At 47.6% G+C, this 27,993-nt stretch overlaps 1 protein-coding gene across 3 annotated transcripts in view; it reads left to right on the forward strand.

Moving 5' to 3' along the window:
* Positions 1-27,993, forward strand: part of LOC135826021 (myosin-15-like) — a 226,453-nt gene that overhangs the window by 195,661 nt on the left and 2,799 nt on the right. For all 3 annotated transcript variants that reach the window (XM_065338653.1, XM_065338654.1, XM_065338655.1), the window contains 3 exons: positions 25,227-25,289; positions 25,721-25,783; positions 26,141-26,203. In XM_065338653.1, the coding sequence (XP_065194725.1) occupies positions 25,227-25,289; positions 25,721-25,783; positions 26,141-26,203 (189 nt within the window). The remainder of the gene's footprint in view (positions 1-25,226; positions 25,290-25,720; positions 25,784-26,140; positions 26,204-27,993) is intronic.

Below are 27,993 nucleotides of genomic sequence, written 5' to 3' on the forward strand. Positions count from 1 at the left end.
TTTGAGCGCGCGTGCGTGTGTGTGTGTGTGTTTGTGTGCATGTGTGTCTGTACATGTACTGGGATTCACGTAACGAGCCCTGCACAGCAACCGCAATATCAATCATGAGCGTAGCAGCATAGAGCTAAGCAGACTAGTATTCAACAAGACACAGCAAAGCAGTCTGTTACCGTATTTCCGCGCATATAAAGCCATGGCGTTATATCCTAATATAAGGCCACCCTCACTTATAAAGCCATGGCGTTATAAGTGAACAAAATTCAATGTGGAGGAAGTTGCATCCGGCGCTAAAGGTGAGTTCAATTCTTTCAGTGAACCTACAGTAGCGGTAATTCTCTCTGCATGTACCCATCCCCACTGTCCCATGCCCTACCGCCACCACACCTTCACACAAGTTTGTATGCCACCTTGTACACAATAGGTTCACAATTTGAAATTTTCAGGGAAAATTGAAAGTACATGGATGCTCGACATGAACGTGCAACGGCACCGTACGAGTACTCGAAGTTCATACTCTGCCGATTCTTTGCATGTTAGGGCCTGGTCAGTGTGATAAACGTATTGGTTTATTCTAATAAATACTTTGTAGTAGTCTCCATCGAGGAGCGAGTGGAAAGAACAACAAAACAAAGAACAGCACAACGGAATCAGCATGCTCAATGTGTAGTCATGCGTGCATGCCAAATACCAATGCATGACGTAAGCTAACGTAAACTGCGTACAATAAGACAGATGCACGCGGGTGGTTGCATATAGGATAGCGTACATAATAATACAACACGCCCTTCCGAGATCATAATGGGTGAACAAGCCAGACTATGATCTAAACATAATAACTATGAAGATACAAAACAAATGAACAAGAGGCAAGGCAACGAGAACAGTCACAGTGTAGCACAGACTACAGAAGAAGAAAAACTAATCAAACATATGACTGTCCTTGGTGTGCAGAAATGTTCAAACGGTCAGGTTGACGGCGGTTACGGGTGCTGCGACGGGGTGCAACAACAGGCTCAGCAGGTGCGGGAACAGCAGGTTCAGACGCACTATCAGTAGAAACGCGATCAGGCAGCAATGGGACATAAGGCCGTAGGAAGCGACGATTTCGCCAAAACACACGACCACTACGTAGCTTGACGTAATAGTCTCGATGGGTACCAATGGCGACAACGATGCCTCGACCTGTCCACCGTTTGGTGCGCGGATCTTGCAGATCTACGTGCATGCCAATAGTGAGCTTAGACAACGTGCGCGGCTGAGACGAATCTGGATCCGGGACAGGTGGAGAATCAGAACTCTCTATACTGGTAGCACGCTGTTTCCACTCCGGGGCAAACGACGAGTGATGCGCCAGCACGAATGACGAGAGCGAACGACCGAATAGCAGCTGGGCAGGACTGGGTCCAGACGGATGTGGGGTATTACGCCATTCCAACAGACCACGCTGGAAGGCATCGGTGTCCAGGTCGCCATCACTAGTGGTTTTCGCAATCAGGTACTTCATGGACTTCACCGCGGACTCGGCATGGCCATTTGATTGCGGGAAGTGCGGGGTTGATGTGATGTGCTTCATCTGCCAACGGTCGCAGAACTCAGTGAAGCGTCGCGACGCATACTGGGGACCACCGTCGGTTGAGATTGCACTGGGAACGCCAACATCTGTAAACCAGCGACGAAGTTGACGAACCACGTCAGAAGATGTGGCTGTGCGGCCTATCTTTGCAACACACGGCCAACCGGTGAGTCGATCGACCAACACAAGGTATTCCCAACCTTGGCAATGGAAGAGGTCAGAGCTGACACTCTCGAACGGCATTGACGGTTGACGGTCACTCTGCAGCGGTTCTCTCGGCAAAGATGGCTGGAACTCACGACAGGGCTGACATGCACGGACAAGGCGGTCAAGCTCAGAGTTCAAACCAGGCCAGTACACTAGTTGACGCGCGCGACGCTTGGTGCGGTCAATTCCTTGGTGTGCAGCGTGTAGATCTTGCAGCACAGATGCACGTAGAGCAGCAGGTACTACGATGCGATTGCCCTTCAGTACGACGGCGGAGTCGACAGATAGGTGTTCGCGTCCATTCCAATAGGGCTGCAGATGCCGTGGAAGGTCGGAACAGGAGCGCGGGAAGCCGGTGAGTACCATCTGCAGGAGATCTTGATACTCAGAGTCCGAGGCGCACGCATCTTGGAGCTTCGCATAGCGTAATGCTGACATCGAACCAGAGTCATCAGCACGGAGGCACGCACGAATAGCAGAACCAGATGGCAGGTCGTCTTCTCCAAGCAGGTCAGATGCTTGTGGGTCGGAGACGGGTGCTCGAGACAGAGCGTCGGCGGCATAATGCAGCTTTCCTTGTCTCCAGGAAGCATGAAATTGGTACGGCCGAAGCTTCAGCAGGAGACGCTGCAAACGAGGATTCTCGACCTGATCCAGGCTATACGTGTTGAAGATCGGAATCAGGGGCTGGTGGTCTACGATGAGGTCGAATCTGCTGCCGGCAAGGTACAGGTGGCACTTGCGCACAGCCCAGACCACAGCAAGACATTCAAGCTCAATCATAGCGTAGCGGCTTTCAGTGTCGGTGATAAAGCGGCTACCACACTGGACGAGGCGCCAGCCAGACGGGTGCAGTTGGAACAGTGCATAGCCGGTCAGACTGCGGCAAATTTTGGTTGCCTGACGAAAACAGAACAGCGTCCAGAATTTGAATCGCGATCACACTACACATGTGGGGAGAGTGAAAATTCAAACTTCATTTCGAGCGTCAAGTGGTAGTCTCCACGAACGACGTCAAATTCCTTCACCTTGGGGATCGCCAACACCTTCAGTGCAATCCTTGCAACCATCCTTATGAGTTTTGTTGTTGTCCGTGGCCAATTAGCTCCTCGATATCGAGATGAAAAAATCAGTGATTATCAGCGTCAATGGCGTATCAGCGTCAAATCCTGTTTGGAGCGGAAAAGCGTGGTCCGTTCTTGCTTTTTTTTTGGAGCGTCAACTCTCGCTTTTGCCGCTCTGGCGGCAAGTTACTATGGAGATTCGGATTATAATCCTAGGATTATTTCGATTTTGCCGCAGTCTGACCAGGCCCTAGGCTGTTCATATGATCACGTCAGCGGACATCTAAGATGGCGTCGGCTTTGAGCATGAGTCATTTGAAAGTTCTGCTCGAAATACGCATTTTTCCTAAACTTATCGTAGCAAACCATGGTATCTTGGGCTTCCTTCGAGGCTGCTAACCAGCAACTCGCGTTTTTCCAGGAGAGGAAGGAAAGAGCAATCGTTTGATACCTCACTCGATGACGAGCGTCGTTCTGGTCCCGATCGTCGAAGAGAAGTGTTCTAATTTATTTTCGTCGTAACTATTGTTGTATGTTATAGTGTAGCCGTTTTCCTGCTCCCAGAGAAGCGTCCCTGGAGTTTTCCCGTGCTTACTCGGAGTTTTCCTGGTTGGCCCAAGGCTTCGACCATCCGATAAACATAAATTCGTGAGCGGAAGTTCGTACATTTTTTTGGAAGTTCGTGGAGATGTTTGTGCACTTTTTGTGATTTTAGGGCTCAATGTATGGTCCTCTGCATATCCTGGCATCTGTATGTTGGGTCGTTGGCCAAAAATTTGCTGATTAGCCTTGTACTACTAGATACTTTGCATCTGAGCATTAAAATGGCCTCAATGGCATGGGAATGATATTTCGGAGGACTTCAACGCCATCATGCCGCTGCGACTGTCACGCACAATTGTGATACATGGCAGCCGCACTACCAAGCAGTGATAGCTGTGCCTTGTGTTGAGTTTGAGTACATGTACAACATGCCTTGGAAACTACCACACAATCAAACGCATGCACAGCACGAGTCCGGAGCTGCCGAGTCCTGGAAGACGCTCGCACCACAATCTGGTGGTAGCGGCATAGCACAATAGAACGCACACAGTACACTACCATGACTACTACGTCAAGCCACAACTGACGACCGTTACGTGCCTACAACCGGTAATCACTACAATAATTATTTTTATTATGTACATGCCATCAATAAAATCCGTTGATCCCCGAGCTGCAGAGAGTGCTCAATGTCAGAGACAGAGCTTAGTACATAGCAGACTCAGCGGAGGACGTTCAGGTTGGTTGTAACTCTGAGTTTCATGCCCCTAGGCAATCATCAGACAACTGACTGATGATTGCCTAGGGGCATGAAACTCAGAGTTACAACCAACCTGAACGTCCTCCGCTGAGTCTGCTATGTACATGCCATCAATTATATATTCACAGCCTACGGCACAACTTCCGATGAGAAATATATCACAATATGAAGAGAACATATTTAGCAGGGAGGTACGCTGGGTGTAACTCCAGCCACACAACACAGGCATAAGTCACAGCAAAAGCAAGAGAGGATTTTTCTGCAATCATAGTCATGGCTGCACACCCACATGCCGCATACGCACGCCCGAGCGTGCGCAGACACACACGGCAATAAGGGAAATGGCCACATACGTAGTGTAGGACTACCACTCAACAATGGAGAAAGCGCATAATTCAACTTCAAAAGTTCAGTTGAGGACTGTGTTTTTCTTGGGTCAGACTCGTCGTGGAAATGACAATGCACTGAGCTACCAATAACTATGGAGTGTCGGGATTAAGTGGTGTACGGCTATGCTTACACACTGCCACTGTCCAAAGAAGGTGGTGGACATGCTGCCTGTTGACGTGTCAGATGAGGGGAAACAGTCACGCACCTTGCTGACCCTCAGGGCTGACCATAGCGCTTTTGTTGCTGCTGGTTCCCAATTGTCGGTTGCGACGCCGCGTAACAGCGTTATTCCGGCCCTGATTCTGCTGGTCGAGATCAGCCACACCGTTGCGCCAGTGTTGCATCTAGACCTGGGGATCCATTCCTGGATCTACGCTGCATCAATGCTGGTAGAGATCCGCCAGCTCGATAAGTGCTTGATCTGCACAACACCAGCCGCATCCAACGGCAACAGCAACGGGCAGTACACAGCATTGGTCACACTACATGCCAAGCTGCAGCAATGCATAGCCGGCGCAAAAGCAGCCAAGCAGAAGGCCACACGCATTGAAGGCAGGCTCGGCTACTCGCGTAGCTTTGCAAGGCCATGAGCAGTGCATCGCCGGCGGCGTTTCGCAGGTTGTGCCCACAACTTGATTCAGCAGGAGTTGCAGGCAGCATTGCATGATCAGACTGGCAATATCAGGTGACTGTTCGTTGCTGACTCTCCTGCTCACTCCAACGGTACCGTTATAACTACAAGGTAGCTCATCCATACAGCTAGCAGTACTGTGCGGTGCTCTTACGTCGTTGAATAATACTAATCCTAACCGTTCGAACCCTCGTCGGATTTTTTCCCAGTGGCTGCCGCATTCTGAGCGTCATTATGTCTTTCTCCAACGAAACCACTGCCTAGAAATTCAGCCTTGCACTTTTTTCTTCATTTCCATTGTGTTGAGGACATCGCAGAGCTCAGCAGCAACATCGAGCATTTCCCTAAGCTCATGCAAGCCTTGTGACGAGATCGTGAAAAGAAACAAACGGCACCTCATCCCTAAGCTGCACCTCTTAGAGATGCACGCCGTGCCAGCTATGGTTCGACTCCTTGTTGGCCTTGGCTTGCTAGGTGAGGAAGGCTCGGAGAGCATCCATGCGGACTCTCAACTCGGACTCTGGAGAAGCGTTTCTCGCAGATTCCTGCGCCCATTCCTGCGCCAATGAAACGGCTCGAAGCAACACAGCGCCTAGCAAGAACGCTGCCCAGGTCCAGGCCCCTCGGCGTAGCCGTAGCTAAGGCATGGAGGAAAACGGCAGCCGTTACTATCCTTCTCCTTGGGCTAGCTCACTCCATAGTGACTAAGTCATTGAGTACTCTCTGCTTCTTCTTCGTTTATTTGTTTCATTTTGTTTGCTTGCATGATCTTCGCGATCGATCGCGTCTGAGGACTCCCAAACTCCATTTACCTAAGGTTACCTACTTGATTCTGCTTGATTCGAGAAGGAATCACCTGAAACCACACGAAGTTCATAAACCAAACGTGTAAAGTGTAAGTTTGCGATTTACCAGTTAATTCGCCGCCATTTTGATAGATGGCCGCAGATGAACAGCCGTGTATATATATATATATATATAATTATAGCTAGCTAGCTACAGGCTAAGGCTGTCATCACACCATGGTACAAAGCGCTGCGTCTACGTCCACGTAAGGAGTTTTTGGTCGGTTGTCATGATGATCCGTATACGGGGTGAAAACGGGAGCAGAGGAAACGGGAGACGTGGACGTGGTATGGAGAGGGGGAGGGGGGGTATACGACTTTTTGTATGAACGTGCGTATCTCCCCCAGCCTTTTTCCGAGCGACCCTGTACTTCGATGTACGTGGGTTCAAATTTCTCCACAAAACCTGACTGCGTGTACGCGTCAAGAACTGTGCCTGTCTGATGACACGACCACCCGTTTTGGTTTTTTCACCATAGACGTAGACGTAAACGGGAGTCGGAGAACGTGGTGTGATGACGGCCTAAGCGTCTCTCACTTTTAGCGCCATGGCGTTAAAACCGAGGCTTTTTTCTCCAAGTATTTGGTCCAAAACAGCGATGTTTTACCTATAACGCCATGGCTTTATATGCGCGGAAATACGGTACGTATCACATTCTCCAGTACTATAGCTCTGTCAGGCGTCCGATCTGATGGTTTGTTAGAATAGATGGCAGAGGGTGCGTTCAACCCGCCAAACCTGACATTTTCTCCTTGGGAGAGTCGCTATTGTGGGCCCATCGTCCCAGTGTCTTGACAGGAATATGTGCCGAAAACAGGTCAGGAACCATTGGAAAAGGCCAACACGTGATCTCAGTATACCTGGGTAAACATCCTGATCACGTTCAAGCGCGTACTACTAACCACGGAGGTTGTAGTAAGATCACTGTTTCCGAACAAGGTGGTCTCCACCGTGTTATATGCTGTCCAATGTCCAACAACAACATGGTTATGAGTCTCTACAGTATTTTAGAGTGATGGAGGTCTGCCCGCCGTTCTGAGCAAAGGTTGACCATAACATAATTGCATACATAACATTGCATACATAACATAATTGCATACATAGTGATACATTACATGTACTTGTTTGAGTAGAAATGACGATGCATACTGCAGCCCTGAGTTTTATCCCATTTTTAAATGCTTACTAGTACCGTAAAGTACCACCAGAGCGCCCCACCATCTCATCCTTTCCTGCTCGTATTGTGGAGGTGGTCTGCTGTCTGTAGGTTATACGACATGAACCTTGTACACATATTGCACGTTTTGCAGTCAATCCGTACCTTCGAGCGGACACAAGCTCCACACAAAAACCTGCCAAGTGTGACCTTAGTACACTAAGATTCTCACATCGTACAAACTTCGTTGCACTCTGCCGTACGATTTTCCTTTCTCTGGCTGTAAAATCAAGGTGGGGCGCTCTCGCGAGATGGGGAGCTCTGGCGGTACTTTACGGTACGTGTGTAGTGACTTCGTACATGCATTTTTGTATACATAAATCACTTTTCGTAAAAATGGCCCCTGTATATATTTTCTCGTGAAAGAAATAAACTTTCTCTTTGGCCCCAACTTCGTTGTGGTCTGGTTGGCCATTGTAGCCGTCATGGTTGACGTAAAACACCATAATTGGTGACCCCTGACACTGCGCTGAGTCGGAGTTGCGGTATGGATGGAATGGAGCAGGCCATCGCGCCTTCGACCTCCGCGGCCCAGATTGAGCAGGCGCCCAAGCCCACAACCTCACCAGCCCACCATCCACCGATCCGCCGATCAACCGCCAGGATCTCCTAGCCCGCAGCCGCCTCTGACAAGATCAAGTTCCGTCCTCCTCTGTCACGCGTACGTTTCCCTTGTTCTTTTCTCTACTTTCTTTCTCTGGACTGCCTCTGACACGTTCTTCCACCTCTGTCACGCATGTTTCCTCTTTCCCTTTCCTGCATTTTCCTGCCTTGTTTCGGACCTTGTGTCCACGTGTCATACAACGGTATTCCACATGCAGCGCATATTTTTCTTTTTGTACAGTCTTTCTCTTTGTACAGTGTATTTTTCTTTCCCGTCTTTCCGCTTTGTACGCTTCGCTCACTCTTTCCTTTCCTTTCCAAGATTTTTTTCCGTTTGGCGTTCTTCAGCAACTGCTCTCGGCTTCATCTCTGGTGGGGGTGTAATGTAGTGACTTCGTACATGCATTTTTGTATACTTGGTCCGCCCAGTTAAAATTGGCGCTTATCTTCTAACTTGATTTTTTGGTGTTCTGCCTGTGCCACACGGCATGGAACCACCGATTCACCATCCGAACATAACCATTGACCATTGCATCCGACGACATGTCTGGCAGCACAAACCACCACAGAAGTTGCGATCGGTTCGTTTGAGTCTTTTTGACGAAGCTGCCGCCGACGAACACTTCCGTCAGCGCAAGAAAACACTGCAACCTCCGCTTGAGTCCGTAAAATAGGTCAGGATGTTCGCATTTCAGAGCGATGGAAAATACAGTTTCTGTCTACTTCCAGCTGTCTGATGGCAAGGATTGTTTACCCCGGGGAGGTATAGAAAAGCTGAAACAGCGCTTCGCGAGCTTGAATTTCATTGCTTGCACAGTACAGCGCCTAGTGAAGGGCTATCACCAGCAAATCGCTGACGAAGAAACTGCAGCTCATGTCGATATCTCCAGAAAGTGAGACCAATCCGGCGGACACACTTTGAAGCTCACAGAGGACAGGCCAAAGGAGCTAATCAAAGAAAACACCAAGTCCTGAGAGAAACACTCGTGCAAAGGACGTTCAGGAAACTAGCCGAAAAGCCTGGTGCACGGCGTTGTAGGTGCAGTACGCACAGGCCACAGGTGCTACATCAAGCGGAAGCTATCACTTCGCTGCATGTACATGTAGATCTTCAACTCAAGCGCCAGCGGCTCGCGTGGGTACGGGTGCTGATCAGCAAGTACGACAAGCGCAAGACTCAAGAGGCGATTTGAAAAAAGGACACTGATATGGCGTTGCCTTTTTGTCTCAAACAAAGACGCATTATTGCGACGAACGGGGATAACACTTACAGTCAACATGCGGGCAGCCTCACTCAGCTTCTGATGGGAAGGTGACAGGCACGCACTGCCTTTGAGCGTGATTCGAGACGAGGAGAAGTGGAACAAGCTATGAAACGACCCGTGCAGCAGCTGTCCGGATCGTACATTTTGAGCTCTTCCTCCAGCGACGATAGTGGCGAGGAGGATGTGTAACTTGCTTGAATTTTCGACTGAGTTGCTTACTGACATGTAAATAATCATGTATATAGTGCTTTGTGATCGTGGTTTGCTTCAAATATTCGTATTTCTTTCCTGAGACAAGTGTGAAGATAAGCGCCAATTTTAACTGGGCGGACCAAGTACATAAATCATTTTTCGTAAAAATGGCCCCTGTATATATTTTCTCGTGAAAGAAATAAACTTTCTCTTTGGCCCCAACTTCGTTGTGGTCTGGTTGGCCATTGTAGCCGTCATGGTCGACATAAAACACCATACGTGTACTTCGTTACACTAGCATGTAGAACCTGAGATCTACCATAAAAGAAAACCATGACACAGTCCAGGTGCGCCCAGTGATGGAGTACTGCCCGATTGTGTGGTTGGGAGCGGCCCCATCCCATCTTGCAAGAGACAGTCTGAGTTGACCGTTGGCGTTGGCTGCCGCCGCGAGTGCCGAGTTTTGCTCTTCGTCGTACTGTTGCAGCACCTTGCCTTCTGTAGCATATCCATTTTCCAGATACTACCCTCTTCTACAGAGGATGTTGCCACCCCAACAGACGCAACACCGAACACTCCACTTCACCCATTGTACGTTGCAGTGATGTAATGCCCACATACACTAACTAAATTACTTGCAAATGAATTTCCACTCCGCTCCCGAAACAACTTGTGTAGAGCCCACCCTCACGAAATTGTTCCCGTCTCTTTGTATTAAAAATAACCTACGTGGAGATAATAATTTTAATATAGCTATGAATAGGATGAAGGCCGCAGACATCACGCAACTACTCTCTTTGTATTAATTTTTTTAAATTTTTTTTACAAGGAACACAATCCGGCTCGAGACAAAAAATAATAACAAGAAAGATAACAAAGTGGCATGCAGGGAGAACGAAGAACCGACTAGAACACAGAAGTTGTGGGTTGACAGAACAAACAACTAATGAGTCAGGGCTGACTACTAGTATCCACTAGCACAGCTGTGTAGGTGGGGCGTTGTGTAGGTGTGTAGGTGTGTAGGTGTGTAGGTGTGTAGGTGGGGCGTTGTGGACTCCTCCGACCAAAAGGTCTCGGTATCCTCGCACACAACGTGCACCAGGGGGTTTAAAAAAGAAAGAAAGAAGAAAGAGTTAGGCCATCAGCTAGTATGCTAGTTGTGTGGTGTACACGTCGACAGCAGTCCCACAAGTTTGCTCGGGGAGGTACTTGTACACTGCTACTTTGAAGCGTTGCGGCGCTGCCTTGGATGGGGTAGCGTTCAAGTTGGCAGAGGGTAGAGCATTCCATGTTGTGAGTAGGCCGAACGGGAAGGATCGGTGTAGGATGTCAGGACTTGTTGCGGGGAGGGGGTTTGACAACTGGAAGGCATGGGAATGTTTCACTTGATGTTGGTGGCGGGTTCTGGGGCAGCAGGTGGCAGCATGTGTGTCACCTGTGCCGGACCGGAAATGTAGTGCAGCTTGAACAGGTAGCACAATCCCAAGACTGGCCGACGCACTGATAAGCTTGGGAGCATGGTCCCAGTGCCAATGCTGCGCGTACACCGTTGCTGGATGCGGTCAAGCTTCGCGAGGTTGGATCGGGCTGCGCCTTGCCAGACTAGGGGAGCATATTCCTTGGTTGGGCGGATGAAGCCGTTGTATACGCTGAGGCGGCCGTTGCGGTCGAGTTCTGGGAACAACTTCCTGAAGAAGCCAAGGCACTGGCTGGCTCTGACTGCAACCTGGTTGAGATTGTTGCGGAACAGGAGTTTGCGGTCGAAGGTCACACCGAGAAGCTTAACATAGGTTTTCTCTCTGATCACGGTACCATCGACGCTGAGAGAAGAGGGTGGGAGGGGTGTTGATCGTCTGCTCATCGACATTCCCTAGCACTTTGTCGGCTCAAACTGGAACTTCCATCTCGATTCCCAAGCTTGGAGCTCATCGAGGGAGGCTTGCAGTGAGTTGAAAGTGGCGGGGGACACGTTATCGGCAAGGATCACGCAGTGCAGTGTTGTGTCGTCTGCATACGACGCTAGCTGGCATTCTGGGGAGACACAATCAGAGATGTCGTTGACATAGATAAGGAAGAGCGTTGGTTCTAAGGTACTGCCTTGCGGCACACCGCCGATTCCTGTCGTTACTGCGGCCAGGTATCTTGGAGTGCTCCTCGACTCGGATCTGTCATGGACACCCCATGTTGGTCGCTGCACCACTCGACTGGCCCAGAGGATCGGAGCACTATGGAGGTTGCGTCGCTGCTCGACTCATCAGAGCCGAGTTCTCTACTTTAATTTATAGCGATCATCATGTCTGACCTGATGTACGGATCCAATGCATTCTCCCCACTCCTTACTGCCAACCAATTGGATCGGGTACAAGTCATGCAGAATCGGGCGGCAAGGGCGGTTTTCGGACTCTCGCATCACACCTCCGCGCGCACCCTCCTGTTGAAATTGGACGCATACAGAGTATCCGAGATATTCAGGCAGAAGTTCATCGTTCTTGTCTGGAGGTCTCGGAATGGGCACGCAAGTTCTGATCTGCAAACCCTCCTAGTTCCTTCGTCAGCTGGCCCAACTAGGTTGCACTCCACCATGGGTCTGCGCCAACCGCCAGTTTGCACCAGGTTCGGCAAGGGTTGCCTCGCGTTCCGGGGCGCCCAGCTGTGGAACACCTTACCCAGCAACATACGTGCCATCTCCTCGCTCCGCCAGTTCCGCGCCAGCATGATCCCACACACCCTTAGTACCTAGAGTACCGAACGTCCTGTTTGATGATCAGCTGGCTTAGTTTCTCTCCACCTCTATCCTTATCACATTCTTCCCCAATTTCATTAATTACTGCTTTCTATCTGCATTCGCCACCTTTTCATTGGGCAGACCTGCCCGTTTGGTTTGCGAATTAAAATAAACACAACAACAACAACAAAAACAATTGACCCGCCAATGCCAGACATTTCAGCTTTATGCAGTATGGCAGTGTGCGAAACTTTATCCAAAGCACCAGCTATGTCGACTGCGTCTGAAACCAGCTGTCTGTAGGCTGTAGTTTCATCATTCTTTGTTGAGCTCGTGTACGGGTAGGTCGTAGTGTAGACCTACGGATCGGATATCTTTGTTGAGTTTGGTCACGACTATCGTAGATCTACACCGTATCTCGAGGAATGTGGTTTCATTATGTCTCGCACGCCATGTTATGAACTTCATAGGTGCCCACATGTCATGTATCTACTTCAGGACAGGAGTACTGCTGTATATATATGAAGCTTCGACAATGATAACAATAATAAATTATATGAGCCCGATCCCCCGAGCGCGCTAAAACATGACCACAGCTTTTTTTGAAAAAGTCGAGATAATCTCGAATTGAATTCCGCGGCAAAAAATACGAAGTGCAGTGCAACGCGAGTCGCTGTTGTTGTTCTCCTCGGTCGACTGGACTGTTCCGGATGCAATTCTTTGTTGCAAGTAAGTATTAGTTTATTTGTTTGAGTTTGTATTCCATGTTGCGCTGAGTCGCCTAAAACTGATCGTCATCGATGTATCGACAGAAGAGCCTAGTAGTAGTAATGTACTGCGGAGCGGAAGAAGACGACATCATCGCACTCCATGCGCAGGATATAATATTTTGAGGATTCGGGTCGGAAACAGAAGGAAGACGATGATGGCTACAGCGACGAGTCATTTGAGGGTGACACTTTCATCGAGCGTAAAAAGAATTGATGCTGGTAGTCCCACGATCTGCAGTGACGAGGAATTCTACTCTGATGACAACCTGGCAAGCGATTGGCATCGACACTGACTTGGGAGGTGAGTCGGCCGATGATTTGGCCAGAATGGACATCGCTGCACATATCCGGGACAATGCCAGTATTGGTTGCAAGTGCAAAAACAATCAATGGACTCTGCTGCTTCCTCAACTTGCTCAAGTCGATAATTTGAGTACCCTTATGCGGAACATCGCTAGCATGAGCAGTATGCAGCGAAAGCAGTACTCTCTGGCGAGTGGAGAAAACCGTGTGCAGATGGGCTTTGGTGTGGGGAATATGAGTGCGACGTCTAGTATGTCGAGGAAAACTGTGTGCAGCTGTGTATACTGTATATCTGAAAGTACAGGTGGAGTGTGATGGAGAGGACATGGAGTGCCAACTTCTTCGGCCATCTACAGATGTTGACCGTTTTTTTGCTGGCGGTTCTCCAGTGGTGCTCCAAACAGGAGGTATTTCGGACACCCAGCTCAGCTGCCTATAGACAATTTGGTATTTTGGATGTGGCTGAGTACCTGTCAGCTCATGCTATAAGACTCTGGACAGAGGAACTGACCCGGAAAGGATGAACCAAGGGGCATATCAATTGTGTGCAAAAATGACAATCCCATTGCTGTACATAGAATTTCACCATTTCAACAGTGCTGCATATAATACCATTGTAGCCACACTTAGAGATGTCCAATTAATCCAAAACTTTCAGACAGTGAACATTAGGTGTGTTAGATCATTTTTGAACAAAAAACTGAAAATCGAATTTTGGGTCTGTGGTCATATTTTAGCGTGCTCTGGCTCGTATTTTTGTTCAAGCGTTGACCCTACAAAGGAGTACCAGTACCTTAACATTATTTTATGTATAATTATGTTGGTGTCGCTAGCTCTGCTGACCTGACACCTAGTAATCTACCTCCCCAGCCAGCCAGTCGGATTCTCGTTCGTACAACGGGTTCGCACTGAACCCATCGACGGATTTCTTTGACGTGTTCAGTCTCCATATTCTTGGCGTTTTGAGTCATCTGGACTTCACGAAATCACCAGTAAAGTGACCACAGTATTCTGACATGACATGCGGACTGCTGAGTGCGGTGCGCCGTGCGTTCTCCGTGACTGTAGACTACTGACTGCGTCGAGGACGAGGTTGAAAACAACACGACACACTATTTTAGTGTTTGTAGCTGCACTGACTCTGTTGTCGACTCGAAGCCGAGAAATTGAAAAAACTCTTTCTCAGTGGTGTAGCGGAAGAACGTACTGAGTCTGTTACGAATAGATCCAGTGCTGTGGGCTCGTTAGCTGAAAGGAATATTGAACACGTTTGAAGATGGCGTTTCTTGCGTTTGGCTCGTCCACCTCTCCGCTCCAGCTGTTGTCGGTGACTTTTGTTGCGATGCTGATAGTTTTCATTCACAGCGCCCGCGCAGCCAGCATCCCTGTCGTCGCGCACGGAAACGGTAACAAGTCATTCATTCCGTAGGTAATTACAGCCGCGCATGCACGCCTCCTCTGCATTTACATTGTACTCGTTGAAAAAATGTTCAAGAAAAAGGCATTACTAATACATGGCGGAAGCACAATGATCCTATCCCTGATCCTATCCCTGATCCTATCCCTGAGCTTGTTACAATTACTACGTGTAGTTAGACATGTTGCGCCTGCCTGATCGATATTTGCACTACACTCAACTGTACAGTACAAGAGCAGTTTTCCGGTGGTTTACACATGTATAAGTATCTAATATTGACTGAGTACGAGGTCAATATAGGAAATAAAAGCCGAGTAAAAGACCGAGGCGAAGCCGAGGTCTTTTACGAGGTTTTTATTTCCTATACTGACCAAGTACGAAGTCAATATTAGATTTATCACGACAAACAGTCCGTATTTCAAATTCCAGAAACGATAACCTCATGAATCCCGGTTTTATGATTGCACAACCGTTGCACCACGGCCTACTCATGCAGTGACAATGCTGCACTAGGCACCGTTCAACTGCGCAACCCCTAAGCAGTCAAATATAAGCAGTCAATATAGCCCTAAGGAGTGAAATATGCAATATTTGACTGCTTAGGTATGGCAAAAATCTATGTGAGTCAATACTAAGGAAGTGATAAGGGGTTATATCCGCGGAGAGTGCAGTCATCCTCCCGACAGAGATTGTACTTGTCTCCACTGAGCAGCACAGCCTGCATAGGACATACTCGTATTACTGGTCTACTTTCAGAGATAGTAGTGTGACTCTCTCTGACCCAGGTCATGGTAATAACGGGGGGGATACAGCATTGATAGCTCCAGAAGTGGGCGTCCAGTGACCCTTGTGAATACACGAATCCTCCTCCCATAAACTATAGACCTTATTCGATAACGTGATTTTTGGACTCGCCTCCAGGGATTTGTCGCAAGCTAGGGCACGCGTACATGAAACGAATGTCAAGAAAGGCCCAGTTCGTACAAGGGAGTAAAATACCGGTATTTTTCTACTCCCATGTTCGCACACAGAGTCCACTGTGCATTGAGTGCAGGCCCCTTGCCACTCCCTGGTTCCCGGGACCCTGGTTCATGGGATTGTGATGTTTAACGAATAAGGTCTATCAAGTGACTATGATGGTTTGTGTTTGACACAGTTGAAAGCGGCATACAGTCATTTGATCTGGTAGCTGAACTGAGTTTGACCCTGTGGTGGCGTGAAATGACCAACATTGTTCCCCTACAATCCATGTAAATATACAAAGGGTGTGAAAGAAAAATTTCACGATTCACGTCAGATTCGAGTTTTCCGCACCCGTAGGAACGCCACCGCCCTTTATGGATCAAGGTGCAGATGCATAGGGCGTGGAAGTGGTGCAGGAAAAATACACCAGTTCCTCATTACCCGGGTGACGCACCCTTTCTGCTGAGAGTGCTCAATACCGCGGAGACAGAGTGTATTATTACACAGTACAAGAAAGGCACACAGCCAGTTTGTTGCAATTCTGAGTTTCATGCTAAACAATCGCGTCTGGCAACATTATAGTGCTGTTTGGTGGGGGTAGGGATGTTTAAATAATACTGGCGGGGGGGGGGGGGGTAGGGATGTTTAAATAATACTGGGGGGGGGGGGTAGGGATGTTAAGATAATACTGGCGTGGGGGGGGGGGGGGGAGATGTTAAGATAATACTGGCGTGGGGGGGGGGGGGTGTTAAAATAATACTGGCTTGGGGGGGGGGGGGTAGGGATGTTAAGATAATACTAGCGTGGGGGGTGGGGTGTTGGTTGGTTGGTTTTTATTTCACTTCGCACATTCAAACGGGATGACGACCCAATAAAATGACGGCGAAGGCTTAGCCTAGAAGTGGCTATGGAAGCACATAGTAAGAGAATAGGATACTAATAACTGCGAGTAAACGGGGGGAGAGAGAGTGTACGATGTATCTGTGATACTACGTGAGGATTACTGAACTGCACGGGGAGGGAGAGCAGAGCGATCAGCAGCAACTCGAACTACTCCCTACAGGCGTATGGTACTCATGCATGCTTAAACTCAGGTAGCCGGGTAATTGTGCGGACCTCACCAGGGAGAGCGTTCCACAGCAGAGCACCAGCAACAGAAAATCTCCGCTGACCGCGGCGACTATGGTTTGCCTGGCTTAGTAGGCCATTTGACTGCTGGTGTTAAGATAATACTGGCATGGGGGGGGGGGGGGGAGGGGATATTATGATAATACTGGCGTAGCCAACACTGCAGTTGCATTTTTTCAGTCCGGAACTGCCCTCATCTATTCCAAAAAAAGGAGCTTCAGTCACCTTGTTATTATCCAGTTGTTTAGCCATGATGAGCAGGTGTGCGCTTAGGGCCACCTGGCCTGTAAGAGAGCAACGCCACAGCAGTCAGTCCTGGCCTGGATTGGTGCACTGCAGACGAGTTAGGCGTTGACCATTGACACAGAACATGCAGCATAAGACATTCCCGTAGCTATGCAATACACGTTACTTCAGTAACGTCTGGCGCTAGCCAGGGTCCACACAGCTTTAATTCCCGTAGCTATACAAAAGACGTTACTTCAGTGACGTCTGGCGCTAGCCAGGGTCCACACAGCTTCAATTTCGTGTAGGTTAGTTTGTTTGTGCCATCGGCATGCCTCGCGCTATCCCGTACCGTACCGTACCGTACCATCAAAGACAGCTGGCCACAACAGTAAGATGAAATTATGGGAGAAACCAGCGGCCGCTTGGGAACGATGAACATTACAACAGTCTTATTATGAGTGAGAGTCAGGCCAAGTTTCTGAAGATCAGTAGCGAGTGCTATCCCGAGCATTGTGTTAGCATTACAAAAGCATAGACAGGATGCATATTATAGGAGACCCAAGTTGCTGACGATCAGTAGTCATTGCTGATAACGTGCAGAAGAACTAAATCGGCAGCCTCCTTTGCCGCCAGACAGGACGCGTATTATAGGAGACTGTAAAGGTATGTAATGTGCTCCACAGCCAACCATTCGCATTGGCTCAGCAGGTCAATGTATACTACACAAAGACCAGAAAATTCGATTATGAGGGGCAGTTCTACTAACATGCATGATGAGCTAGGTAAAAAAGCATAGCGTAGGGCCCTGAGCTTCCAAGCTCTCTCGTCAGTATACAGTATAATAGGATAAAGGGGACTGTCCCTATCTGCAAACAAATGGCAGGCATAATCTGGATCCAATCTGACCAGGGAGTCAATTTTTACTGCGCAAAATGATTACTCGTATGACGTTATCACTTTCATGTTGTTTGGTGTTCTGGTTGCCATAGATACCTGTATGACAAGATGGCTGACTGCCGCTACAGCGGGCAGTGGTTCATCTGGAGCAGACGTGCAGCGATTTGAGAAGCTGATGAAGATATTCCAACCACCCGTTGACGAGGACACTGTTCACGACATTCACCCGGAACTCCTGGCTGCAGTTCTCGGTGGAAATGAGCAGGCTGTGAATTTCGTCTATCGCTGCATGGGTAAGTTTTCGAGTTGATGATTCTGCCATGTTCTGTCTAACAGAGCATATTGCATATTTGCTGGATTGCAATTACAAGAACTCAGTACATACGGTGTACTTACTCTGCACATTTCTACACAACATTCACAGGGCCGTCACAGGGTGGCTGGGAGTGGTACGACCGGGGGTCCGGGGGTATGGCCCGGAGAAAAAAATAATGATTTTTCGGCTAACAGGCCACGTTTTAGCACTCTACAGCCGCAAAGGAGGGTTCCCCTAGCACTTATTAGACAACCCCACTCAGGCTCCAAAAACATACTTCTCATGGATTTTTGGTATTTTCTGTACATCGTAGGTAGCCGAGCAAGGCAAAAGGAACCCATTCAATGATTCAGGGCCATGGCCCTCGAAAAAAATCGCAAAATCCGAAGTACAAGCGTGCTGCGCGTTCTAGCGCCAGCCGCTGTGCAAAAACGTATGTCGTGTACACTGTGTACACGTACGTCCGGCCTGGACAGTCGCGAAGTAATTTTAGTTGTTTTTAGAGAGAGAAGAAGATCCTTTTTTTTTGTTCGGTGGGATTGAAAGATCTGCCAGTGGACCGGAGAGCTACAACACTGGCAGAAGAAAGCGCTTGCGGAATCTTCTCTGTCTTCGTGGCAACAGGACTTAAGTTTGCGAGAGACTTTCGTCCTGTCGTCGCGGACGCAATTCTTGTTGCTGCTACCAGAAAACTCGGGGAACGAAACGATCGTAAATCGTTATAATATAGGTGAAGCGGGTCGTGTCGGTGAACAGCTGCAGAATATTCTGCCGCCGTGGAGCAGCAGTCCAAACACCTTTCAGCTTCGGAGAATGAAGCGCTTCCCTTTTCCGTTAACAAGCGCTGCGTTCGCGGGTGTAATGCATTTTCGAATCCGCTTGCAGTAGATCGTCAGGAGCCAGAGGTACTAGGTAGGTGTCGTTGTGGAAAGAATATAATTATTATGTTGTAGCTGACAAGTGACATACATGTAGTGTCTCTTGACGTGCTGATCGCCATTGTAACATGGTAGATCTTGGAAAAATTTAGTTCTGGGCCCAGTGATTGCCACCAGCTCAGCTCTGTTTCCGTCAAGTTTGCAGTGAATGCGTCCGTGAGGAATCCATCGTCTGGTTGTTTCTTTCCGTGACTCCAACCGCCTATCGTAATAGATAGCCGCCTGGGGTCTTGGGCAATAGCTAGCTGCTAGTGCTAGGCATCAAGTCTGCATGCTCCTTGCAATGAAAGTAACAGTTGCGATGTTTTGTACAAGTCCGAAGATCCTTGAATTTTTTTGCTTTTTCGGATGAATTGGGTGGACCATCCTGGACGAAAAGTGGTACGACCATCGTCGTAGTGGTCGTATCGTGTGTGACGCCCCTGATTCACCTATAATAATCTTACTGACTTTTGAAAACACAATTGGGACCAAAGTTATGCTCAAGACCTTACTCAAATTTGAAAGGTTTTGTGTTGGATCTGTTTCCCCATACATTTTATCCTGGTATATGTGTCCAAGTTTTATAAAACCTGGCCTCATCAAACTCGATAACATTAGAGTTTTCAATGTCTAATGGAGAAGGAAGAATAGTACGGGTCACACAATACAGGGATGTATGACGGTTTTCACTATATCCACCACGAATTGTCCACAAGACATGCGAGACAGCCGGAATGTCAGGACGCTGTTGTTAGATGAATGAACATGCTCTCTGTTTTACACGCATTCACACACACACACACACACACACACACACACACACACACACACACACACAAACACCAGGGGCGTCACAGGGTGGGTGGGAGTGGTACAACCGGGGGTCCGGGGGTGTCCCGCGGGAGAAAATAATTCGGATTTTTGGGCCAACAGTGCACGTTTTAGCACTCTACAGGTAGTACAGCCGCAAAGGACGGTTACCCTACAAGCACTTATTAGACAACACTTATTTAGACAACCGCACTCCAGCTCCGAAAGGTACTTCTCATGGATTTTTTTGGTATTTTCTGTACATCGTAGTCAGCCAAGGCAAAAAGGATTGCCGTCGAAAAAATCGCAAAATCCGGAGTACAGTACAATAACAAGCGTGCTGCATGCATGCTGGTCGTTCTAGCGCCAGCCGCTGTGCAAAAAATGTACCGGTAAGTCATGTCCTGCGAAAGTGCCCCGCACGCGCTACATACACTACACTATGTAGATCTACACGGCTGGCCCGGACACTAGTGCACTCGCGAAGTAATGTTACTTGGTTTTAGAGAGAGAAGAAGATCCTTTTTTTTTGTTCCGTGGGATTGAAAGATCTGCCAGTGGACCGGTGAGTTACAACACTGGAAGCAGAAGAATGAGCTTGCGGAATCTTCTCTGTCTTCGTGGCAACAGGACTTTAGTTTGTGAGGGACTTTTGTACTGTCGTTGCGGATGCTTGTTGCTGCAGAAAACTCGGAGAACAAAACGATCGTATGTCGTTTGGTGAAGCTGGTCGTGTCGGTGATCAGCTGCAGAATGTTCTGCCGCCGTCGAGCAGCAGTCCAAACACTTTTCAACTTCGAAGAATGAAGCCCTTCCCTATTCCGTTGACAAAATTGTAGTTCTGGACCCAGTGATCGCCGCCAGCGCTGTTTCCGTCAAGTTTGCAGTGAATGCGTCCGTGAGGAATCCATCGCCTGGTTGTCTCTACCCGCAACTCCAACGGCATATAGCCGCTGGAGTATTGGGCAATAGCTAGCTGCTAGGCATTAAGTCTGAACCAAATATGCTCCTTGCAATGAAAGCTGTGATATTTTGTACAAGTCCGAAGAACCTTGAATTTTTTTATTGCTTTTTCGGATGAATTGGGTGGACCATCCTGGACGAAAAGTTGTACAACCATGGTCGTAGTGGTCGTACCGTCTGTGACGCCCCTGCACACACACACACACACACACACACACACACATACACACACACACACACACACACACACACACACACACAAACACACACACACACACACACACACATCCTGATCACGGAAACAGAAAAATTCAATTATTCAAGTTTGGTGAATCAATTTTTTTACTGTTCCTGTGTTTGAAGGTAACCATGATGATACAGAGTGTCTGCGACAATCACCATGCCAGCATCTTGGTCGGTGTGTGTACAGTAGGGAACCTGGTTCATCAGGATCACCGTACCCAGGGTACAGATGTGTGTGCTCTAGGGGTGTCAGCGGACGGTTTTGTCAGCATGGTGAGTGATACGAGTACAGTTGAGCAGCTGACTGAAATCCCACACAAAGTGATTTGTACAGTTGAGCAGCTCACTGAAATCCCACACAAAGTGATTTGTACAGTTGAGCAGCTCACTGAAATCCCACACAAAGTGATTTGTACAGTTGAGCAGCTCACTGAAATCCCACACAAAGTGATTTGTATAGTTGAGCAGCTCACTGAAATCCCACACAAAGTGATTTGTACAGTTGAGCAGCTCACTGAAATCCCACACAAAGTGATTTGTACAGTTGAGCAGCTCACTGAAATCCCACACAAAGTGATTTGTACAGTTGAGCAGCTCACTAAAACCCCACACAAAGGGGTAAGTGCAGTTGAACGCACTGAAATCCGACCCAAAGTGCTTAACTGTCGACCTGGACCAGTTCCAATTGCATCAGTGTATTTGTGCATGTGTAAATACAGCAGCATTCCTACCACGTCAAAGGGTGTTCAAGTTGAGAAGCCAAATATGCACTTTGGGTCGGATTTCACCGAGCACAGCTCTACTACAGACTTGTGTTGATGAACATCATCTCCAGTTTACAGTGTCTTGGAACCATCGGGACTGATGAATAGGGTGGTTTCACATCTATCACAGGAACATACCAGTCAGCCATGTTAGATCCAATTCCACTCAACCCTTATTATTATTTGAGGGACTCCCCAAACGCCGAAGCCTGAATCAAGGGGGTTCCCTCTAACCTCTTGTCTGGCTCAGAGACGGAGGTATTTATGAACCGGTGTTGTTGTGTTGGTTTGTCCCGTGTACATGACATTGTAAACCACAGCGTTACCAAGCTGTTCATCATCTCTGTGTAAGAATGGTGGTACTTGTCAGGAGACAAGTGAAGGATACACATGCCAATGTCCCACACTCTACACAGGACGACATTGTCAAAGACGTAAGTACGGACACATGTCTATTGTATCATGATAACGTTATCCATCATGGTGCTAACTGGCCATGGCTGGCGACAATGAGATCCCAAACTGCAAAACACATTCACATGAATGCGTATTGAATTGAATGGGAAGTAAGGGGCTTCTTCATCCCCTTTCAACAGTGAATAATGTCAATGACCTGTCCAAATACTACTGGCATCCACTGGGTATCTAGGGCATGGGTGATATTTTTCATTACCACAACAGCACACCTCCGTCTTGATAGCACGAGTCATAGATTACCTTGCTACACGTCCATAGGGATGAGAACCCAACTATGGAAAGCAAAGCAAAAGTGCTGCCTGCAGTCTGATGTTGCTAACTCACATATTTTCCAAGTTCCTTTTCTCTTCTCTTCTATTCTTTTCCACTCTCATCTGCTGCCTCCATCTCTCTGTCTCTCTGCCTCCATTTCTCTGTGTCTCTCTGCCTCCATCTCTCTGTCTCTCTGCCTCCATTTCTCTGTGTCTCTCTGCCTCCATCTCTCTGTGTCTCTGTGTCTCTGTGTCTCTGATGACAACCCAACTATGGAAAGCGAAGCAAAAGTGCTGCCTGCAGTCTCACTCTGATGTTGCTAACTCTCATATTTGCCTAGCTACCTCTTCTCTTCTATTCTAATCCTTTTCACTCTCATCTGCTGCCTCTGTCTCTCTGCCTCCATTTCTCTGTGTCTCTCTGCCTCCATTTCTCTGTGTCTCTGTGTCTCTGTGTCTCTTTCTCTCTATCTATCTGTCTGTGCCTCTCTGCCTCTGTCTCTCTCTGCTTGTCTGTCTATCACTCTATCAACTGGGAGCAATGATTGCTAAAATGCATAAAAAATCATGGTGATTTTTCTTACAATTGTCCTGATAAACGTGATGAACAATCTTTGGTCACCAAAGTCTCTCCCCTTGAAAGAGTAAAACCAGCTGTATAGTTGTCCTTTTTTCTTGACGTAATGCCCCTTTTGTTTTTGACTGTGTGCGGGCTTGATGACAGAATGGTTGTCCAAACACATCCTGGCAAACATGACGTCATCGTTGTCCAAACTTACCACCATGACGAACAGCCTGCTGACAAGCTCAGCAAATGCGGAAAAGAAGTCGTCCGACGCTGTCACTGCTTTTCTCTCCCGTCTCCAAGCCACCGTCAATCGAAACCTCGATCAGAGATTGGAAGCAATGCAGCAAAACCAAAACCATACCACATACGTCCAGGTGAGTACGGATTTGTGATTACTCTTTCATTTGTTAAAGTAGTTTTCTCTTTTCCTCAATCCATAATATTATCTCTTTGCTGCAGGGTGACCTTAAGTTCAGCAGATTGTTCGGGCATGGTCCAGCAACAGGGTGAAACAGTAATTTGATAAAAATAATGTGCTTTTAAAAGAAGGAGGTAGAATGGAGAATAGTACTTAAATTCCTTTCTGAGTCTTGTTACACTATACTTCATGGTGATGGTGTATGTCCCAGACTCCCAGACCCGTAAGTAGATTGTATGCAGATTCCCAGACCTGTGTATAGGTTATATATAGACTCCCAGCCCTGTGTGTAGATTGTATGCAGACTCCCAGAACTATGTATAGGTTACAGGGGCGTCGGAAGGAGGTAGAAAGTGGTACGGCTCGACAGTCAGAGGGGGTCCGGGGGGAAACTTCCCGCGGGAATTTTTTTCAAAAAAACACTCAAAATTCCCCTCACCGAGGGTTTCCAAAGGTATGACGCATACATGCCATGCAGTTCCGCAGTCGACAGTCTAGTCACGCGTTACACGGTGCAGTGACCTTACTGGTGCACCGGTGACGGATCGCGGCTCACGATCACCGTTCACGTGTGGTCATGCACAAACTCGATACCCCTATTTTTTTTACACCGGATTTGGACGTTCCGCGTGGACCACCTGGAGTCAAAAGTGGTACGGCTCGAGCCGTACCAGTCGCAGCTTCCGACGCCCTTGGGTTATATATAGACTCCCAGACCTGTGTATAAGTTTTATATAGACTCGCAGACCTTTGTGTAGGTTGTATGTAGACTCCCCGAACTGTCTCTAGGTTATATGTCATGTTATCCTATGGCATGGTACGAAATCCCTGTTTACTACGGTGCACCCTGCATTGGCATGCACAGAAACCCTCTCGATTCTGTGCAATGCATTTTGCCACTGCCATCCTTTCGATCAAAAATCCAGTTACAAAATGCACTACACAGAACCGTGAGAGGATGGGAGCATGCCAAAGCTCTGTACACCGTCGGTACAGCAAAAGTGCCGCACTCACCTGAGCTTAAAGAACTTACCTCCACTACTACGTCCAAAACCAGATTTCTCACAAACAAACAACAAACTCAAATCACTATTGAATTCAATACTACGATACAATGGAGACTTCGAAGTGCATTACTTCTCATTAGTGGTGAAACGAATGTTAAAACCTAGTAGTCGAATATTCTTTGGCTTAACGAACGAATGAACGAATATTCTTTTGGTAACACAGATGACATCACATGCCCTTTTCAAATCCTCCTCTCAGTCATTTGACGGATATTGTCATTATTATTAGGTATGACAAACGGTAGTGCCACATAAAATGCACTGCCACATAAGGCTACTTCGAAGTTCATACAAACATGTTATGTGCAACATTGGCAGTCCAGTATGCACATACATGTGCAAACATGCAGTACAAAGTCACAGGCAGGCTGTGCGCACTGCACTGTACTGTGTTCGGCATGCATGTATGTACATGCACTGCATTCGAGGCGACATCACGAATATTCGAATGTGCCTTTTAAAAGAATACTTGAATGTGACAAACCGAACGAATGTTCGAATATTCGAATACAGTATTCGTTTCACCACTACTTCTCACTCATTGTTTCTAAACTCGAAAGCTACGCACAGTATTTCCATCCGATTGAAAAAATCTTGCAAGCGGGGTCAATGAGCAAGGTATCCGTGTACCTGGCTCAAAAAGCCCCCGCTTGCAAGAGGTGCAAACTATTTTATGTGTTGGCGAATCTTACGTTTCTGTCTATGTAGAATTCTGACGGGAGAGCTGCACGTCTTGAGCAAGCTTTGGGCCAGCTGCAAACTAAGTTTGAGGTAAGTCAGTTGACAAACAAACAGTCTGTGAGGGGAGGGGAGGGGAGGGGAGGGGAGGTGAGGGGAAGGGAGGGGAGGGGAGGGGAGGGGAGGCGAGGCGAGGGGAGGGGAGGCGAGGGGAGGGGAGGGGAGGGGAGGCTATGGGGCGGGGAGGTGAGGGGTTAGGGGGATGTAATGCATGTACAACAATGATACACTCTTGCTCTAGTTTCGGGAAAGAGAGAGAAATTATGCATGTGCACATAGGGATAGGTTGTCGTGGCAGCCTCAGGGGCCTAGCAATGCACTATTCAAGCTATGGCAATGTACCAAAGTTATTGGTTAGTTCTGGTTTGAACACACCTCTCCCCTTTATCAGGGAATCTAATATTCGCGAGAAACTCTAATCGTATAATGATTGTGTGGTAACCTGTCGACTTTGTTCACTTCAGAGCTCAAATACTAGAGCTGCGAGCCTGCAACAAACTTTGGGCCAGCTTCAAACCAAGTTTGAGGTAAGCTAAGGAACAGATAAAAAGATTCAGTTAAATAATCAGCAGAGTAACCTCTAGCTTGCTGTTCGAAGTGCCAGAACTCTGATGCTGATAACCAGATACATGTAATTCTTTAAGTACTGCCTTTGTAATCCTTTAAGTACTGCCTTTGTAATACTTCGAGTACTGTATATGGGATGCTGATTGTTCTCAATGACTGAAGTGACACATGCCCGTTTTACTGCCAATGTCTGGATCAGTTATTGGATATGATCAAATCGTGTAATTAGGCTCATAGCATAGCATGATGGTTTATGTTTCCTGTATCTCATGATTGTTGTGTGTTGTATTGGTCTTTGGACTGCTATCCTTCAACAGAGCTCAGAGAGAAACTCTGCCAACCTAAGACAAGAACTAAATGCTGTCAAGTCAAGTTTGCGGGTATGTGGTTTGTGAGAGAAAACATGACTGAGGATTAGGCTTTCCCCAAATCGGCCGAAAATTTCGCCGAAAATTAGACTTATCGAAAATCGCTAAGCTTTTCGCCGATTTTGGAGGGTTCCTTTGAGAATCGCCGAAAATCTACCACATGTTGTTCCAAAGTGCGTTTACGAACGAATGATGTTGCTGCAAGCATGACCGCTCGATAGGCTTTCCCCAAATCGGGCGTCCTGCACTGTTGAGCTTCCGATGTCCAAAACATTCGCTGAAAACGAGACTTATGGAAAATCTGAAACTCTGGTATTGAGCCAATAATAATTGTAGAAAGGAAAAAGGACATATGGAAGTTGTTGCACTTTCTGACTGTATATAGTATCTAGTTACATTGGTGGAGAGTCACTCGTTTCCATATGTCCTTTTCCTTTCTACATTTATCGAAAAATCGCTTAGCTTTTCGCCAATTTTGGAGGATTGCTTTGAGAATCGCTGAAAATCTACCAAATGTTGTTGCAAAGTGCAATTTTGAAGCCAATATGCCAACAATTCTTTTAGCCGATTTTCCAATATAAGTATTCCAACTTTGCAGCCGATTTTCGAACAATCAGCTGATTTTACAGCCGAATCTGGTGTATTTTTGAGCCCAGGGAAAAGCCGAATAGGCGAAAAAACTTGATTTGGGGAAAGCCTACCGGGGATATATTGTATCACGTGAATCATATCTCTTAGCAACCGCTGAACTTCCTTTGAAAGTACACGACCTGCTATACCCCCCCCCCTCCCTCTCATCAGAACATGGACACATACTCTGCAGTACAATGTATTCAGAGGTATAGTACATATGTGGAAACATAGCCAGTATTTACAGCTTGAAGAATACAGTACCTGATATTGGACACATGCAGAGGTTGTATGGTGCCTATATCTTAGTGATAGAGCAGTCGGCCAGTAACCGAGAGGCCTTCCTCCCTCCCTACTTTTGATCCCCGGTAGGTGTGACCTAACTTATTTTAGCTCAAGTTACTCAAGTGCTTCAGATTTGAATGAAAACGTTCCATACAACTAGTGCAAGTTATCAACTAAACCTCCGTAAATATCAGCAGAGCTTTCCTGCGATGTAGGCAACAGTGAGGAACGGGATTGCTGATAATCTAGGCATTGGCAACAGAATGGACATACTCAATGAGTCAGAAGTTTCTAACACTCAAAGACCATAAGGGCAACTTTGCTAGAGCGTTGCCCTGCTGACCCAGCCAAGTCTAAAGTGGGTGTGGACTGCAAGGTTATACTGAAATGAGAGAGCTTGGAAGCTCAGGGCCTGCGCTATGCTTTTTTGCCTAGCTCATCACCGTCTACCACCTTGATGACCAACTTGCAAAAAAATCATAGGGATGTTATTAATTTTTCATTTCTCCTATTTTTTCAAGACATTACCTGGGATTCGAACCCGCACTATCGCCCTGCATGCATTCCCCCGATACACTTCATTCTTCCAAGTTGCTTCACGTCAAGGTCTTGCATTTGAAAGCCCTATTTGAATATTGTGGCCAACTGTCTTTGATGGTACGGTACAGGACAGGTACGGGATAGCGCCAGGCAAATTTTCCGTTCGTCATTCTTCGGCAACACATTTGGCCTTCATCTGTGGTGCGGGTGTAATCTAGTGACTTCGTACATGCGTTATAATAGACCAATCCCTTTGTCTGGGTTCGTGAAAAGGACCACGCGTGCAAGTCAGCTCGTGTGAAGTGCATGGTTTTGTATTTAGCTGGTACTAGTATGTGGCAGCTTGG

Source organism: Sycon ciliatum, chromosome 10 (genome assembly GCF_964019385.1).
Source record: "Sycon ciliatum chromosome 10, ocSycCili1.1, whole genome shotgun sequence".
NCBI lineage: Eukaryota > Metazoa > Porifera > Calcarea > Leucosolenida > Sycettidae > Sycon > Sycon ciliatum.